Below are 20,172 nucleotides of genomic sequence, written 5' to 3'. Positions count from 1 at the left end.
ATGTTCAGTGTCAGATATACAAAAGATAATGTGCTAGATGAAGAAAAGCATTAAATCAGGTGCACACAGAGAAAAAATCAGTAACAATCTAGCAGAAAAGACATGACAATTGTCACCCAGTGCCCATTCAAGTGCCTTAACTAGAATGTTCTCTGCTTTTAACTGAATCATCCAATCCACTTCTGTTCCCCTCTCCCATGCTACTTTGTTATTAATATAATCTATATAAGATATGATTTTCTCTTACAAATAATGTGTGTTTTGGGAGACAATTCTCCATGGGTCTTTCACATTTCTTCAGTCTTATGAGCAAGGTACGAACTGGGGTGATAGAAATGTTCTGGAATTAGTGGTGATGGCTGCATAATATTGTAAACGTACTGAAGTACCACTGAATTGTACACTTACAACGGTGAAGAACAAAACAAGAAATCATGTCTCCCTCCAGAGCAAAGAGCAGGTTTGGTTAGAGCTTCGGAAGCTACACAATTTATCTACCTCCCTCAGGGGCAAAGGGCGAGCAACCTTACTTCCCAATATAAAAGATCTGAGTTAACCAAGAGTGGGATTCCTCTCCTGTAATGCAACCTACCAGATGTGTGGATATCCATAAGGTCCATATGCATCACCTCTTTTGGATGCAGTGTAAAGGAGGAACTGATACAAACATACAGATATTCTTGCTGCTTGCTGTGCTGTGAATAATGAAATCATTTGTTTCTGACCCGTGAGCCTCAGGTTTCTGCCAGTATCCATGAAATGGTGGAAGGTTACTTGTTAGCCTTGAAGTAGAACAAAATCTCAGATCTTTCAGTTCTTGACTTAGACATCATGCAGGTAACAGAGCCAGCAAGTGGTTTTAAGACGGAAAAAAGGGGCTGGGCATGGTGGCTCATGCCTGTAATCCCAGCACTTTGGGAGGCCGAGGTGGGCGGATCACAAGGTCAGGAGATCGAGACCATCCTGGTCAACATGGTGAAACCGCGTCTCTACTAAAAATACAAAAAATTAGCCAGGCGTGGTGGCATATGCCTGTAGTCCCAGCTACTCAGGAGGCTGAGGCAAGAGAATGGTGTGAACCTGGGAGGCGGAGCTTGCAGTGAGTCAAGATCACGCCACTGCATTCCAGACTGGGCAACAAAGCGAGACTCTGTCCCAAAAAACCAAAAAAAAATTTCATTTACACACACACACCACACACACACACACAAACACACACACACACACAGCACAGGGTTTGAGTTTCCCCAAAATGATCTTGGGTAGAATAACAACTGCACCAGAAAAAACAAGTATAAATCTGTGGTACTTCTGAAACATCTAGATGGAAGTATTTTAAAGATAGATAGGCCTGAGTTCAAAATAAGGCTAAAGACAATGTTGCAGTTGTCTTTATTTCTACATTGATTTCTTCTGGGGGTCAAAAGCAAAAATTCTCCTTTAAGAGGGGAAAAAAAATCTCTAACCCAAGATATAAAATGTCACTGAATATATACTGACTGGTACTCTCTTCTATGTTTACTTGTTTATCACCCCCCCACCCAAAAAAAAGTCTAAGAGATTGACTCACCCCATCTGTAAAAAAACAAATAAAAATATAAATAAAGGCAATCTAAATATATATAAATTTTCATCATGTAATTAAAAAATAATTTTGTATCTTAAACCCTAGGATTAATGTTGCAAACATAAATTACTGTACACATTAACAGATACCTAAGTTAAAAGACTATAATATCTAACCTTTATTATAAGCAGTTTTTACATAAGAACTCATCAGAAAATAAGGAAAAACTAAAACCATATAACTGTTTTTGATTTTGAATTTGTTTTAAATCACAGGTAAGGAAAAACCGTTCATGCAGCCATTTTAATCTGAGACCGGGTCTCACTGTCGCCCAGACTGGAGTGTAGTGGTGCCATCTTGGCTCACTGTAGCCTCAAACACTTGGGCTCAAGTGATCTTGTCTCAGCCTCCCAAGTAGCTGGAACTATAGGTGTGCACCACCATGCCTGGCTAATTTTTTAAAATTTTTTCTAGAGATGGGAGTCTCATGTTGCTCAGGCTGGTCTGGAACTCCTGGGATCATGCGATCCTCCCACTTTTGCCTCCCAAAGTGCTGAGATTATAGGCATAAACCACTGCACTCAGTTCAGGGAGCTCTCTTTGTTGTTGCTGTTGTTGTGTTTTTTGAGATGGAGTTTTGCCCTTGTTGCCCAGGCTGGAGTGCAATGGCACGATCTCGGATCACTACAACCTCTGCCTCCTGGGTTCAATTGATACTCCTTCCTCAGCCTCCCCAGTAGCTTGGATTACAGGCAAGTGCCACCACGCCCAGCTAATTTTGTATTTTTAGTAGAGATGGGGTTTCTCCATGTTGGTCAGGCTGGTCTCGAATTCCCAACCGGTGATCCACCTGCCTCAGCCTCCTTAAGTGCTAGGATTACAGGCATGAGCCACAGTGCCCGGCTAGTTCAGGAAGCTTTCTAATGGCATTTTTTAAGTGCTGACAGCTCATTGACACACTATTCCATTCTATTAACAGGTACTCATCTAAAGTTACTTTAAGAATGGGTAAATCAGCACTCTGCGAGGCCAAAGCAGGTGGATCACTTGAGGTCAGGAGTTTGAGACCAGGTTCAGTAAAATGGTGAAACCCTGCCTCTACTAAAAAATACAAAAATTAGCCAGGTATGGTCGTGGGCGCCTGTAATCGCAGCTACATGAGAGGCTGAGGCAGGAGAATTGCTTGAACCTGGGAGGCAAAGGTTGCAGTGAGCCAAGATTGGGTAAATCATTTCACAAACAGAAACATTACCAATATCCTAATTGCTTTAGACGCTCAACTCAACACAAGGCATTAAGTAAGCTACAGTAAAAACAGTGATTATAAAGAGATAAAACAGGACAGGCACAGTGGCTCATGACTGTAATCCCAGCACTTTGGGAGGTCGAAGGGGGCGGATCACAAAGTCAGGAGTTCGAGACCTGCCTGGCCAACATGGTGAAACCCCATCTCTACTAAAAAAAAAAAATACAAAAATTAGCTGGGTATGGTGGCATGTGACTGTAATCCCAGCTGCTCAGGAGGCTGAGGCAGGAGAATGGCTTGAACCCAAGAGGCAGAGGTTGCAATGAACCAAGATGTCGCCACTGCACTCCAGCCTGGGTGACAGAGCAAGACACCATCCCCATCCCCACAAAAAAAGAAATCGAACAATTGAGAAGAGCCCAAAATACCATGTATTCAACAAAAGCATAGACATCTCTATTCATCCCATTCCTCAAAACCCTACATTCTATAAATGAAAGAAGAAATTTTTTGAAAAAGGCTTTCTAGAGTATCATTCAGCTTTAATCCCATCTCCCTTTTAATTTTCTCTTAAGAAGAGGAGAGATCCTAGTGAATTACAATCTGTGAAACAAGCTGAAATATAATCTGGCAAGAGATAGGGCTAATATAGTAAAAACAAAAATTCACATGAACTACAGCAAAATTTTTAAAAAGCTGAATTTCACCAGGGACTTGGAATCCATAAGAAAACCATCAAAGGGAAATCCTAAACCTAAAAACTATAATAAATAAAATTAAGAACTCAAAAGATAGGCTTGATGGGAGATTAGTGAAAACAGAACAGAGGATTCTTAAAATGGGAGACTGGTTCCTAGAAAGCATCCAAATGAATACACAAAGTGAAAAAAAAAAAAGAATGGAAACAGAATAGAGTGCAAAAGACATATGGAACCCAGTGGAAAGGCCTTAAAAAATGTATAATTGGAGTCCCTTATGAGAGAAGGGAATAAAAGCCATATCTTAAAAAATACCACCTGAGGCTGGGCGCAGTGACTCATGCCTGTAATCCCAGCACTTTGGAAGGCCAAGACGGGTGGATCACCTGAGGTCAGCAGTTCAAGACTAGCCTGGCCAACATGCTGCAACTCCATCTGTATTAAAAAATACGAAAATGAGCCAGGCGTGGTGGCGTGTGCCTGTAATCCCAGCTACTCAGGAGGCAGAGGCAGGGTGAATTGCTTGAACCTGGGAGGCGGAGGCTGTAGTAAGCCAAGTTCGTGCCACTGCACTCCAGCCTCGGCAACAGAGCGAGACTCTGCCAAAAAAAAAAAAAAACTACCTGAGAATGTCCCAAAACTATTGAAAGAAATCAAAGGGATCAAGAATGGCCTCAAAAGTATGAAATGCTGAAGGCAATAAAATTACTGCTAACTAAAGAAAACAGTCTGTGACCACCATTTACATTTAAGATTTATTCCAAAAGTTATCTACGCAAAATAACTTCTGCAATCAGTGACTAACAGTAAAACAGGTACAAACAGGGTGTTTCTGAGTCCTAATTATGAATTATTCTAGAAACAAAAACTGTAGATGTTATGGTACTACTTGTTTGCATATACACTTATAAATGTTCACTGATTAAAAATGTCAACAATACATCTAAATGTTTTAGACACCGTTTTGCTTTTCCTTTCTTTAGTTGATCTGACAAATCCAATGTGAACTTCTTTCAAAATGAATTACTAATATTAAGAAACCTATATACTTGAGAGTTTTCTTTGACAAAGAAGTAGTAATGAGCAGAACCACCTGAGAGAAAATGAGTTTGGACAGGAAGAAACATATAAAAGAAGATTCTTTCTAAAAATATTCTCCCTTTCCATAGCAAAGTTTAGGAGGAGTATGAATTACATTTCACCGCATAAATACCTTAAAGATGATAACATTATTCTAGTTCCTTGATATTTTGTAAGAATAAAAAAAAATAGGAGAGATAAATTTATATTTTTAAGAATTCTAAGCATGTATACAAATAAACAAGTTATAAATCATGAAGAATAAAATTATTTTAAAACATCATTTTTGTCAATACTGTTTCAAAAAGTAAAAATCCATAATAAAGATACAGCTTATAAGTTTTAAAAAAACTAAAAGGTTTTAACATCATTTCCTTAAGAGAAAGAAGAAAGAAAAGGAGATAGGCAGGAGAACGTAACCATATTTTTTTTCAGTTTAAAAAAAAGAATAGGAATTCATGTTTTAAACATCTTAAAAAGCTTGACATACAGCATGGTAACGATAATTATAATGTATTACATATTTGAAAATGCTAAGACAGTAGATTTTAAAAGCTCTCATCACACAAAATGTGTCAAATATGTGAGGTGATAGATATGTCAATTAGCTTTATGTTATCATTTTACGTGTATACATATAGCAAAACATCACATTATACACATAATTTTTGTCAATCAAAATGTGAACACAAACATTACATATAACTCCAAATAAAACATGTTAATATTATGGTAATAAATTTACCTATAGAATACAATCTCTGTCCCTAGGAAAGAAGTCAGTTCTTCCATAAACAAATGCATTTTGAATAAATCATTTCCAATATCATGAAACTTTTGAACTAAAGAAATGCATGTTAGACTGGACTTCTTGAAAAACAGCTCTAGAGAAAAGCAAAATTACATTGTGTTGCACATACTGCATTTTCTCATAATGTTTAAAATTATGGTAAATTATGGATGTTTAAAATTCCAGCTATGTTATACAGCTGACAATTACATTTTGACAAATATTTAAGAGAGGCTAACAATATCAAGGATTTCTTAAGGTTTCTTGCTCACTTTTTTGGACTGTTTTAAAAATAATCTCCTCAAAAGATATCTGATTCCCATAATCAAAATTAAACCTCCTTGTTTCTGAGAAACCATTTTTTTGCAGCATTAATAAAGCTCAGTATATAATTCTGTTTACACTAGGAAGTTTACCTGTGCCTCACTTCTAGTGTTGAAAATGCAGAATTCTGGCTTCCCACACAGTGCTGTGAGGGGAAATTAAGTAATTATGAAGATTACCTATTGTTCATTGTTCATTGAATACCTACTTCCTAGCCACTGTATTAATAATAGGTGACACATGTATAAGTTGCTCTGTGTCATGCCTTACAGGTATTAGTTCATTAATCCCAATAATAGTGCTATAAGGTAACTACTACTGTAAGGGCCATTAAAAAACTGAGATAGAAAGGTTGAATGGCTTAAGATTCCACAACCAGCAAATAAAAGAGTTGGGATTTAAACACACATTACTTGATTGATTCCAGAGCCTATACTCATTCCATCATAAATAAGTTTTTAAAATTTTGTAAGCCAAATACGCCAATGTGCCAGAGTAAAGCTAAAATATCTACTACAGCCATCTTTTAATCAGTACTCTAGAAGAAAAACAAAAGCTTATTATTTATTACAGTTGAAAGGAAGCTGTACTGAAGAAATATTTAACAATGAAGAAATAATCAACAAAACTTGAAAAATATGAAAGCAAAAACCATTTGATACGTGTCCAAAATCAATAATGTCTTGAGTAATCTAGCTTATCACCTACATGATAAGCTAGATTTCAGATTATGATCAACATTCAGCAGGAACTTATTTTAGATTAATAAGATATCCTATAAAGGCAGAAAGACACACAAGTTACCTTTGTCAGCTATTATAGAGATGTAAAAGCTGCATGCGCTCTATGTAACTGCAGATTCGTATAAACTGTTAACATAGGGAGTGACATAAAAGCATGTATTTTTCCATTTTGCCATGATTTCCCAGTAAAAATTCCACACTAACACAGACAATATTCATTACATTTCTATAGTTTTCATTCAAACACAGGATAAAAGAAACAAGTGATTATTTTTTGCGGGGGGGCGGGGGACGGAGTTTCGCTCTTGTTGTCCAGGCTGGAGCATAAGAGCGCAATGTCGGCTCACTGCAACCTCTGCCTCCTGGGTTCAAGTGATTCTCCTGCCTCGGCCTCCTGAGTAGCTGGGATTACAGGTGCCTGCTACCACGCCCAGCTAATTTTATATTTTTAGTAGAGATGGGGTTTCTCCATGTTGGTCAGGCTGGTCTTGAACTCCCAATCTTAGGTGATCCACCTGTGTTGGCCTCCCAAAGTGCTGGGATTACAGGCATGAGCTACCGCACCCAGCCCGAGAAACAAGTGATTCTTAAACTCAGAGTTCAATTTACCACCGGCCAAAAGGCATTGTTTGAAAAGATTTTTTTCCCAATCCTGAACCTGCATGCACTGATATCATGAACATAATCCAACACAAGAAATAATAAGGAAAATTAATATATGTCAATTCAAACTTATTTTCTGACAGCAAACTATCTAGAAATTTAAGTAGATTAAATGCTTTTAAACATGCCATTTTCCTAATATCACAGATCTAGAAATAGTAAAGTAAAAAATAAGAAACTATAATAATCATAAGAAACAATAACCCAAAGAAAACCAATAAACCTTCATTGGCTAGTACTCATTGGGAAGCTTGCTTTGAATTTGGGAAAGGACTTTGATATTTAATATGCTTGGGTTCAAACGGCAACTTTTCACCTTGTTTGTTGTCTGTGAGCCTCAGTTTTCTCAGCCAAAACATGTGAAGTATCATACTTGCCTAGTGACTGTGACTGAATATTTGTCTCTTCCCAAAATGCCTATGTTGAAATCTAACCCCCAAAGTGATGGTATCTGAAGGTGGATCTCTGGGAGGTAATTAGGTCATGAAGGTGGAGACCTCATGTATGGATTAGTATCCTTGTAAGAAAGTCCCCAGACTGCTCCTTGGCCCCTTTCACCATGTAAAGACACAGTGAGAAGATGGCATTCTATAAAGAAGGAAGCAGCCCTCACCAGATATCAAATGTGACAGCACCTTGATTTTAGAGTTCACAACCTCCAGAACTGTAACAAACTTTTTGTTTCTAAGCCACTCAGACTAAACTATGCTGTTGTAACAGCCCAAGGGGACTAAGACACTTCCTCAAAATTAAATAAAACATATAAAGGATCTAGCATAGTACTTAGCACAAAGAAAATGTCAATAGATAGCAGTTTGGGGCATTATAACAATTATAATTATAAAAATTAATTAAATATTAATTTTCATTGTGTCAGCACTGTAATTGGCATAATGAAGATACCTTTTAAATCTTTTAAAGTTGTAAATTAAACTAACAGGTGTGTGACACATAAATATTTGCTGAAATAAAGCAAGAATGTGATATCTGGTAGAAGATTTTCAGAAGCGTCAAACAGCACAGGTCAACAGATGCATCCAGATTAACAGTCAGTTCCTTACTTAGCCTTACTTACAATATGGTTCAAAGTATCAAACTTCCTTAAATTTTGCCATGAAAACCATCAAGCAAATACTAAGATCAGAACTGCTCCTCTGATATACTTCATAACTATGAGGCATGCCCAGAACAGTCAGCCTTTAATACACTCCTAATAGAGATTTTGTTACTATATTACTAGGAGATTGTTAAGACATTGGTAATTAGAGTACTTCACATTTTAGTCTTAACTGTTTTAGTTGTTCAAATGTAGTAATTGCTTAGCTTCTCAAATTCCTCAAGTAATTATTTATTTTACATAGCTAAAATTTCCAGGTAAGAATGTTTATACTTTTCAGATATTTTTATAATTAAACAAATTTTTTAAGTAAATCCTTCTAAAATAGACAAAATATTATTAACAACATACTGTAAGATTCTGTGCTCAGATGCAGAAATGCTTGACTCAGGAAATAGGCCAATAAAAAGAAAATCCGTATTTCTCTGGTTTCTTGAATCTATATCAAAAGTTCTCTTCAGCTGTTTTTTTTTCTACCTACCCTCTTTCTTTGTATATTCCCAGTCAACTCAGCTTTTGTTTGGGAAGAGGGTGCCACAGGATTCTATACAGCATTTGTTCTGGATAATACAGGATCATTATTTATGTGCTTTAAGTATGGTTGTAGAAACACAGGATTTGGAACCTACTGACTTAGGTGCTTGTTTATGCAAAAAAAAGACTGTTAAATTACCCTACAATAAAATAAGAGTGACTAAATGGCCTTTTGTGCAGAGAGTAACATGGAGACCTTTCTACAAATTAATTAATATAGCATGGATGGCAGCAGTCTTTTTCAAAATGTGTTCTCACTGGCCTAAAATGTATGATGCTCATCACTGCTTCTATCCTTTGTTGGCCTTTAATTATTGCTGCTAACAGCTACATTAAAAAGAATATCTATCATTTCTGTATACTTGGCGCACTGCCAAAGTTTTGTGAGTCAAACTCACTTTTAAATTTAGTGTGTTCACAAACCATTAAATATTTTTAACACAGCTTAGCACTTCATTAATTCTTTTTGGAGTTCTTTGAGAGGTGCTTACCAATGATTCCTTACCATGAAGATGATAATGCTTCTATGAACATTAATGCAGGAGAAAAAATTCTGTAAGAGTCTCAGTTTAAATTTTAAAAGTCTCAAATTTTAAAAGAAAATTTGTTCATATATGGTACTAAGTCGAACTCTGAATAACCAGCAGAGTGATCATAATCTCTAGTTTCTCTGAGTTTCTACTCCCTTATTCAAAAAACTACCTGTGTGCATCTTTGCTAGGTGCTGTAGTGGGCATCTGAGGTAAGAGGATGAAGACATTTTCATTTCCTTGAAGATTTCATTCTTGTTGGCAGGTATGAGGGAGCAATTTTAAATAATATATACACAGGTCCTTTTGAGTTTTAAAATTGTGATTCTATGCTGTTATTATGTAGCATCTATGTGCAGCTACTTAATTCATTACTTTTAATAAATATTCATATTTAGAAATGTATTATTGACACCTCCAATCAGGTACCTCTAAATAAAAGGCAGTGAAACTCAAACTTTTCCAATTTGCTATTTGTTGTAGAGGAAAACAGTGGCTGTAATTAATGCTGAAGATTAGGTGATAATGATTCTTTGCATTCCTATTACCCATACTGTCTTTGTTCTTTATTTCCACAGATCATTGAAAGCTAGCTGGAGAAAAGCATAGTGAAAATGTTTTATGAACTGAGAAATATTCTTGGCTGACTTTCAAAGCTTCAGTAGGAAACAAAATCCATAAAGCTGACATCCTAGGAAATCAAAAACAACTCTATGAAAAAGTTTAAATACAAATGTTTAATCACTAACATAATGAAATGATTTCATAAAACTTTATTATCTGCTAGACATAGGCAACACAGTAGGGGAAAATGTTCAGCTAATATATAAGCCAGACATTCCCAAAGCATTAACTCTCTTTTCCCTTCAAAAGTCAAGCCCCCTTTCCAAATTATTCCTATTCAAAAGACATATAGGACCACAGATCAAAAGAATATTATGATATCTTAAAACTGGGGTAGGCAAACTATAGGCACAGACCAAATCTGACCAACCGTTTTCTCATTTGATTACATATTTTCCATGGCTGCTTTTGCACTACAGCAACAGAGATGAATAGTGGTAACACAGACTATATGGCCCAAAAACCTGAAAACATTTACTAACTGGCCTGTTTCAGAAAAAAATTTGCTTATCCCTATTTTTAAGAAACCTCACTCCCATTATAGTAATTATTACACTGGTTCTATTTTTCAGTACTAAAAATTTCACAGAATACATGAATTTACTAACTCCTCCAATAAAATAAAATGCCCTACCCAAATTATACACCAGCATCTTATATATTCATTTTTAATTTTAAAATATTTTTTCCTAGTATACATCTTAAATATCATAACAAGTCCCAAATGGTAGGCACGTAAATTTGTTCACTTTTTTGCTGTTTTTTTTTTTTGAGAAACAGACTCGTCCTGTCGCCCAGTCTGGAGTGCAGTGGCGCAATCTCAGCTCACTGCAACCTACACCTCCCAGGTTCAAGCGATTCCCCTGCCTCAGCCTCCTGAGTAGCTGGGACTACAGGCATGCGCCACCACACCCAGCTAATTTTTTGTATTTCAGTAGAGACAGGGTTTCACCATGCTGGCCAGGATGGTCTCGATCTCCTGACCTCGTGATACACCCACCTCAGCTTCCCAAAGTGCTGGGATTACAGGTCTGAGTCACCATTCCCGGCCTCATTTTCTTAAAATCTACCTTCTCACACACCCACAGTCAAAACTGGCTTGTAAGAAAGCCCAAAAAAGAAGGCTAGCCAACATATATTGCTCTGAGTCAAAGCACTACTTCTGATAATTTTCATGGTACATGTAAAATGCAGGCAAACTTTGATTTTAAAGGTGAGATAGCTACAGTAAGAAACCTATGTGTCCTACAACAATAACAAAGAATTCCCAGTTCCTAGTAAAATGCTGCAACAGGCCATCTCTCTAAGGAAACTCATCTCATGCCTTTGAAAAAGTATGCTCTAGTACTTAGTCACAACTTATAGACAAAACACAAATTAAAAAATTCATAGAACTCTCATACCACATAAAACTATTATTAAGAGAAAATCTGTTACACATTTTCCATTTCTTCTTTTGCTTTGTTTTCCTCAGTATTTCTATTTACTGTTTACTATTTAAAATTTACCAATGTGAAACTATGTTATATATAAGGCAATTAAGTATAAACTGGGAAAAACTGTTTACCAGAAAAATGTCCTTGATTTTAGCAACTTTCAAAATGGACATACAAATAATAGTGGCTAAAAGTATCTAAGTTGTGACTACTAGAGTTTCTTAAAACATAAAATTCTTCATAAATATTTAGATACATGAGAATTTTTACCCTGAAATAAATGCACTTTTTCTATCCTAAATCCTGATAATATATGAAACAGTAGTAGTATAGTTCAAAGAGCATTAAATCAGAAGACATGAGTTCTAGTCTTGTCTAGGCCACAAAAGAATTACATGTCTCTTAAATTCTAGGAGTATCTGTTTCTTCTGAAAAATAAAAGGTTGTACTAGATGACTTCTAAGAACTTTTCCATTTATAAAGTTTTATGATTTTATGAAATTTTAAAAACCCATAAAAATCACATTAAAAAATTTATAACACTTCTTGAAAAGTGTCATTTAGAGAAATGATGTCTACAAAAATTTCCTTTACAGTGCATAGCATCATGAAGTTATTGAATTTACCTCAAATCTGGATATGCTGCTACTGCTTAAAAGAGGGTACCCTATTTACTGATTATTATTTTAAAACTCAGACCTCTTTTCAGAATGCCGCTAAGCCAGAGATCTTCATTTTCAATGAAAGCTAGCTCAGAAATTTTTAATTTTTTTCCCTAACCTCTCCAAGTGGAAACCAATTCTGGACTATAAGTGCAGAAACAGCTATAAGAGAAAGCAGTTATTAATATAGATTCTCTAGTGTCACACAGAAGATACCAGCCAGCTTTTAACTGACAACTTAACCTTTTTCATTTTTTAAAACATATTTAATCATCTTTTTATGTTCTAGTCATAAAACAATATCCTGAAACATTATATATAGCTTCAGTGTTACAAAAACAGAATAAATCATCTTCCCTATCTCCTAAACAACAATTTTCTCCTATATCTAGGATAATTTTTTTCATATTTTAAATTTGTGAAGTCAGAATGTCTCCTGCAGTTGGTGATTTCTCAGCACCATTTTCTCAGCGTATTTCTTCAGTAAGTTACATAAAATAATGACGTATCTTATAACTGATGGCATCTTTGACAAAACGCCATACTGTGAGTCAACTGTAGAATATTTTTTCTAATTCCCAAATGTTTTATTTAATCAGTTTTCCTTCACTAGTATATAAACTCTGTGGAGGTAGATTCATTTCAATCTCAATTACTATATTTCAACCTATATGGAAATCATTATAAGAATATCTTACAAAAATTACTGTAAGAAGAAACATTGAACTTTTCTAGTAGTTACTAAATGCCAGGTATTATGTTAAGCACTATAATATGTATTTACTTCCAAAAACCTAGAATTTGCTATTATTAACTCCACTTCACAGGTGAAGAAACTAAGGCTTAGAGAGGTTAAGGAACCTGCCCTAGGTTCTGTTCACTGTTTTATCCCCAACACAAAGCCTATTGGAGAATGTTCAATAAATGTTTACTGAATGAATGAATGCTTCAAAGGAGACTTAAAACAGCTCAGTTAGACGAACAGAATCATTATAATGTAAGTCACAGAGAAAATGCAAGATAAACAAGCTTGAAAGGCTAGTTAACTACCTAGACCTGGAATCCTGGGCTATGTGGTACAGTAGTTGAACAAAAAAGTGGCTCAGGGTATCTGTTCTATAGTCAATATACTTAAATTCAAATCCCAGCTCTGTTATTAGTGATGCATGCCCTTGAGTAGTTACTTAGATGTCTATAGTCCCATTTTCTCACCTGTAAAAGGAAGATGAGAATAGCACCTAAACACAATGATTAGGAGTTAATACAACAAAAGGGCATAATACACTAAGTGGGATCCAAACAAAAGAAGGCACATTACTTGGAAGTTAAGTAAAAAAGATGAGCCTCTCTAGTTAATGACCCTAAGCTTCAGGAATGTGTTCCTAGTTCCAAATCTGTTCAAGTCCTGCTTGAAGTTTGGCACTACCAAAAGCAATCACTGTCAGCTAAGGAGTATGATTCAGGATCTCAGGACCCCATGAAATGTCCTGGACAACGGAAGTTGTTATAGGAAATCTACAGGTTAGTCAGTATTCATTTCCTCAGTTAGACGAGACTGGGCCGACCCTACATGGCTGCACTGTTGATGACAGGACTGCTGCCAAAGCAAGGTTGACTAATAATTTACTACCCAGTTTGCTCTCCTCACCACATCATAACCTTGAAAAAGGTAAAAATGTAAGCTAGTCAGGAGGTAAGACAAAGTACTAGAGTCAACTGCCAATTGTATAATATCCTCCTTTGCATTAATGCAGGGACCTTTCTGTGAGTTTTTCTTCACTGTAAAGCCATTTAAGTAGTTTCTAGTATGTAATAAGAACTAAAGGAATGTTACCTAATATTAGTAGCCCAGTATAATTCAACTCCCCTTCCTCCCTCAATGTCTCACTCCCTATCATATTATCCATCTTCCAAAGAGCTATGTTACCTTTAACAGCATTTTTAATTTTCCCAAATGTAGTAAAACACTACGAAAAAAGAGTCATACAGCATTTCTTCTAACTTATAATATAAAACATAACAAAAATCCTTATTCAAAGGTACCATAATTTAAATGAACACACAGAAGAAGAGAAGTAAATATCAGGCTTATTTATTCTTCAAGTCCCAAAGAGTCTATTAAACAGGGCAAAGAAGAGGATAAAATATTGGTTATAATTAGATACTTTCATAAACATGAAATATACCGTTCTTTTGAAATACAAAGACTTCAATGGCTAATAAGCAAATAGTATATATATGCTCTACTTACAATGAGCTGGCTGTAATCCTCTGTTTCATGGCTGATTTACCATGTCTTATCTTTTGAGTAATTTAAAATAGTCAAAATGATTTGATTTAGCATGAGCAAGAGAGTAAAGACTAGCAAATATCATAATTCTTTGCTCCATTGTTAAACATCCTGAATTTGGAAATTAAATTCTTTCTTCTTCTTCTTTTTTTTTTTTTGAGACAGAGTCTCGCTCTGTCACTCAGGCTGGAGTGCAGTGGTGCAATCTCGGCTCACTGCAAGCTCTGCCTCCTGAGTTCACGCCATTCTCCTGCCTTAGTCTCCCGAGTAGCTGGGACTACAGGCGCCTGCCACCACGTCCCACTAGTTTTTCATCTTTTTAGTAGAGATGGGGTTTCACGCTGTTAGCCAGGATGATCTGGATCTCCTGACCTTGTGATCCGCCCATCTCATCCTCCCAAAGTGCTGGGATTACAGACGTGAGCCACCGTGCCCAGCCCAGAAACATTCATCTTTATGCATTGTTATTTTGGGACTAGTTACATGATTTGGCCTGAATGTTATAGAAAACAAATGATAGCTTTGGACAAATGAAATCAGTGACTGTTTACAGCCTAATATTATACAGAAATGCCTCCTAGTTTATGAAATTTTTCTCTGTTTTCCTATTCCACGAGTAGTTTAACAATGCATAAAATTGGTTTAGTATCTTGGGAATTTTATACTTCTGGTATATCTATCAGTAGTCGTTTCTCAGTTTCCATTGTGTTTAATTCAAACAGCCAAAGAACAAAAAAATGAACAAAATAGCTTTTAGATTTCAAGTAACAGCAAGCTAATTAGATAAAACAATCACTTATAGGCAATACTGATCCATCATATAATTAGGAAAAAAAGACGAAGACCTGAAAACAGAATGTCACTTTATGAGAGTTTTATGGTTACAAAAAACAAACTACATAAGATTCAGTGCAAATAGAGTACAACCAAAACTCTTTAACTGAGACCCATCAGCACTGTATTTCCTCAAATGGAACTTCATCTTTGCTTTCTGAAATGTCAACTAACTTGATAAATTATGACCAGAAATGTTTCTGTAGAAAAGAAATTGCATAGACTTTACTTCTACAGTCATGCGCCACATAATGAAGTTTGGGTCAATGGCAATCACATATATGAAGGTGGTACCATAAGATCATAGTACTATATTTTTACTCTAACTTTTGTATGTTTATAATCTAACCATTTTCTTACCACTGCTTACAATGGTATTCAGTACAATAACATGCTGTATAAATTAGTAGCCTAGGAACAGGCTACCTGGTATAGGTAATATAGCTTATTGCTATACCATATGGCTTATTGGTATATATATATCTTACATAGTAAGAGCTCAATAATTGATAGGTATGATTAACTACTACTAACAACATTGACTGTTTTAACAGAAATACTGGCCATTATTATCAGAAAAAAAATGATAGTTTTAAAAAAACCTTTATTTCATAAAAATAAAGGCTAGTAATCTGACGTTTGAAAACAAAATCAAAGTACTGCTGCAGATGATTGTTATACTATCTAGCAATAGGCCATATGGTATATAGTGTAGAAGGCTACACCATCTAGGTTTATAAGTAAGTATACTCTATGATGTTTGCACAACAATGAAATTGACTAATGACTGAATTTCTCAGTATGTAAACGCCCCCCATCATTAAGTAACACATGACGAGCCATTGAGAGAGGGAGGTATACATTAAACACATGTGTTCTCTGAAAAGTTCAATTTGATGAAGACTAACAGAGGAAATGATATCCAGAAGTTACAAATCATTAGTATCTCTAATGTATCTGGTAATTCCTACTGAGCTAAACTCCTATAAAAGCAAGGTATTTCTACAATGTGCCTTGTCTGGTTTTTCACATCACTTTATTTCAGTGGCATTTTATGAGAACTTTGCTACATATTCGACCTCCCATCTGGTTCATATTTAACAGGTTATCCCACCTGTTCCTTTTTGGGATCCAAAACCAGACGTCTCTGATGTCACATAAATGCGGAAAGTCACGCTACTTCAGCAAATTTATCTGGCTTTTCTTCTCTTGTAGTTAGGTAAACTTGAGTTTTTGTAACACTCTGTTCCATCTTAAAACGTAAGTAATAAGAGGGCTTGAGTGCTTCACTTCATAAAGCAAAAAGACTGGTAAGTATTTATGGAATACCAAATGTGAGGGGGGTGGAACACAGGGCAGTTGGTATGGTTTGCCTGTGTCTCCACCCAAATCTCACCTTGAATTGTAATAATCCTCATGTGTCAAGGGCAGGGCCAGGTGGGATAATCGAATCATGGAGGTGGTTTCCCCCACACTGTTCTTGTGGTAGTGAATAAGCTTCACAAGATCTAATGGTTTTCTAAAGGGGAGTTGCCTTGCACAAGCTCTCTTGCCTGCCACCACATAAGACATGCCTTTGTTCTTCCTTCACCTTCCTCAATGATTGTGAGGCCTCCCCAGCAATGTGGAACTACGAGTTCATTAAACCTCTCTTTCTTTATAAATTATCCAGTCTTGGGTATTTCTTCATAGCAGCATAAAAATGGACTAATCTAGTAAATTGTTAACAGTAGAGTGGGGTGCTGCTGTAAAGACACCCAAAAATGTGGAAGCAACTTTAGAACTGAGTAACAGGTGAAGGCTGGTACAGTTTGGAGGGCTCATAAAAAAGGAAACAGGAAAATCTGGGAAAGTTTGGAACTCCCTAGAGACTTGGAGGGCTCAGAAGACAGGAATATGTGGGAAAATTTGGAACTTCCTAGAGACGTGTTAAATGGCTTTAACCAAAATGCTGACAGCAATATGGAACAACAAAATCCAGGCTGAGGCGGTCTCAGATGAAAATGAGGAACGTGTTGGGAATGGAGTAAAGGTTACTCTTGCTATACAAAGAGACTGGCGGCATTTTGTCCCTGCCCTAGAGATCTGTGGAACTTTGAACACAAGAGAGATGATTTGGGGTTATCTGGTGGGAGAAATTTCTAAGCAGCAAAGCAGTCAAGATGTGACAGAGCATAAAAGTTTGGAATTTTGCAGCCTGAAGATGCAGTAGAAAAGAAAAACCCATTTTCTGGGGAGAAATTCAAGCCAGCTGCAGACATTTGCCTAAGTAACAAGGAACCAAATGCTAATGCCAAGACATGGGGAAAATGTATCCAGGGAAGGTCAGAGACCTTCCCAGAAGCCCCTCCCGTCACAGGCCTGCAAACCTAGGAGGGAAAAATGGTTTCCTGGTCCAGGTCCAGGGCCCCCCCCCGCTGCTGCTGAGTGCAGCCTCAGGACTTGGTCCCCTGCATCCCAGCCACGCAAGGTGTGGCTAAAAGGGGCCAAGGTAAAGCTCAGGCTGTGGCTTCAGAGGGTGCAAGCCCCAGCCTTGGCAGCTTCCACGTGGAGTTGGGCCTGTGGGAGGGCAGAAGTCAAGAACTGAGGTTTGGGAATCTCCACCTAGATTTCAGAAGATGTTGGAAATGCCTGGATGTTCAAGCAGAGGTGTGCTGTGGGGGCAGGGCCCTCATGAGAACCTCTGCGGAAGGGAAATGTGGGGTCTGAGCTCCCACACAGAGTCCCCACTGGGGCACCACCTAGTGGAGCTGTGAGAAGAGGGTCACCATCCTCCACACCCTAGAATGGTAGGTCCACTGACAGCTTGCACCATGTGCCTGTGGCACTGTGTTGCTGCAGATACTCAACACCAGCCCATGAAAGCAACCGGAGGGAGGCTGTACCCTGCTAAGCCACAGAGGCAGAACTGCCCAAGACCATGGGAACCCCTCTCTTGCATCAGTGTGACATGGATGTGAGGCATGGATCAAAGGAGATCATTTTGAAGCATTAAGATTTTACTGCCCTGCTGGATTTTGGACTTGGCATGGGGCCTTTAGTCCCTTCGTCTTGGCCAATTTCTCCCACTTGGAATGGGTGTATTTATCCAATGCCTGTACCCCTGTAATGTCTAGGAAGTAACTAATTTGCTTTTGATTTTATAGGCTCATAGGTGGTAGGGACTTGACTTGTCTCAGATGAGACTTTGGTCTGTGGACTTTTGAGTTAATGCTGAAATGAGTTAAGACTTTTGGGGGACTGTTGAGAAGGCATGATTGATTTTGAAATGTGAAGACATGAGATTTGGAGGGTCCAGGGGCAGAATGATATGGTTTGGCTGTGTCTCCACCCAAATCTCATCTTGAATTGTAGCTCCCATAATTCCCGCATGTTGCGGGAGGGACCCAGTGGGTGATAACTGAATCATGGGGGCAGTTTCCCCCATACTGTTTTCGTGGTACTGAATCAGTCTCACAAGATCTGATTTTTTGTTTTGTTTTGTTTTTTGAGATGGAGTTTCGCTCTTGTTGCCCAGGCTGGAAGTGCAATGGCGCAGTCTCAGCTCATCGCAACCTCCACCTCCCGGGCTCAAGTGATTCTCCTGCCTCAGCCTGCCAAGTAGCTGGAATTACAGGCACCCACTACCACGGCCGGCTAATTTCTGTATTTTTAGTAGAGAGAGGGTTTCACCATATGGGCCAGGCTAGTCTCAAACTCCTGACTTCAAATGATTCGCCCACCTCGGCCTCCTAAAGTGCTGGGATTACAGGTGTAAGCCACCGCGAGGCCCGACCTGATGGTTTTATAAGGGGTTTCCCCTTTCACTTGGCTCTCATTCTCTCTTGCCTGTCACCATCTAAGAGATGTCTTTCGCCTTCCACCATGATTATGAGGTCTCCTAGCCACGTGGAACTGTGAGTCCATTAAACCTCTTTTTCTTTATAAATTACCCAGTCTCGAGTATGTCTTTATCAACAGCATGAAAATGGACTAATATAGCAGTCTACCTCCTAATGATAGGTTCCTAATGACAATTTATACTCTCATCATATGAGGCAGCTGTAACTAAGAAGGATGATAAGAGCAATGTTTCATATCACACTAATGACACTTGTAAGTTGTCTTCACCCTTCACTGTAATTACCATCAGTAAAAAATTTCATAATCAATATACACATCAAGAAACTATGCACAAAGTACATGAATTTATGTTACCCAATATGAACCACTTTTAGTACATATTAAAGGACCGCTATACATTTGTAGAGGAAAAAAAATATACTTATGAATAGTTCTGATATATGTGTGTGTGTGTGTGTGTATGTGCATATATATATACTTGTTTGAAATGACATCATAGATAATCCTCTTTACTGCCTGAGATTCTGGAGCAAAACTATTAATACTAATATTAATTAATATTCTATTTAATTTTATTTTAGGAAATGTTTATTCCAGAGAATTTTAAAATCTGTATAACATATTTTATTATAATTCTGTTCTACTACAAGAATTATGATTAATCCAGTTTTGTTTACAGTTTTAATTGTATGTTTACAATAATCCTAATTTTGATAGACAATACTCAGAAGAATCTGTTGATATAAACTATAAAAATTAACTCAAATGCCCAAACAGGTATCAGTGGCTTTTATCCAATATGGATAAAAGTAGTATACAGTGATTACATGAAATAATTTAACGGGTATAAGAGGAAAAAATTACATAAACTGAAAACTGTTTTAGGCTAAATGTATTAATAGATAAAAGTTGTATACGAAATGCTATTTATACCATAATTGCTATCATTATGTAACATCATATTATTCTATAACAGCAGTGCTATTAAATACTTACCTGCCCCTTTCAACTGCTAAGGCATCCAATTCATCAAAGAAAATAATGGAAGGTGCCACTGCTCTTGCTTTTCGGAAGGTCTGGGGGAAAGAGTGCCAAATTAGCTAAAGATAAGCAAACACTAGAAAATTCTGTAGTTGGTTTGTGTTTTAAAACTATATTTAGAACCATATTTATTAGGTACAAGTCAACAAG

General features: G+C 37.0%; 1 protein-coding gene across 2 annotated transcripts in view; it reads right to left on the bottom strand.

Moving 5' to 3' along the window:
- The window catches only part of SPATA5 (spermatogenesis associated 5), a 377,786-nt gene that overhangs the window by 250,293 nt on the left and 107,321 nt on the right, over window positions 1-20,172 (bottom strand). For both annotated transcript variants that reach the window (XM_011948623.1, XM_011948624.1), the window contains exon 13: window positions 19,978-20,057. In XM_011948623.1, coding sequence (XP_011804013.1) covers window positions 19,978-20,057 — 80 coding nt within the window. The remainder of the gene's footprint in view (window positions 1-19,977; window positions 20,058-20,172) is intronic.

The sequence above is a fragment of the Colobus angolensis genome, unplaced genomic scaffold (assembly GCF_000951035.1).
Source record: "Colobus angolensis palliatus isolate OR3802 unplaced genomic scaffold, Cang.pa_1.0 Scaffold280, whole genome shotgun sequence".
NCBI classification, from domain to species: Eukaryota; Metazoa; Chordata; class Mammalia; order Primates; family Cercopithecidae; genus Colobus; species Colobus angolensis.
The sequence above is the reverse complement of the archived record's forward strand: the minus strand, read 5'-3'. Positions and strand labels throughout refer to the sequence as shown.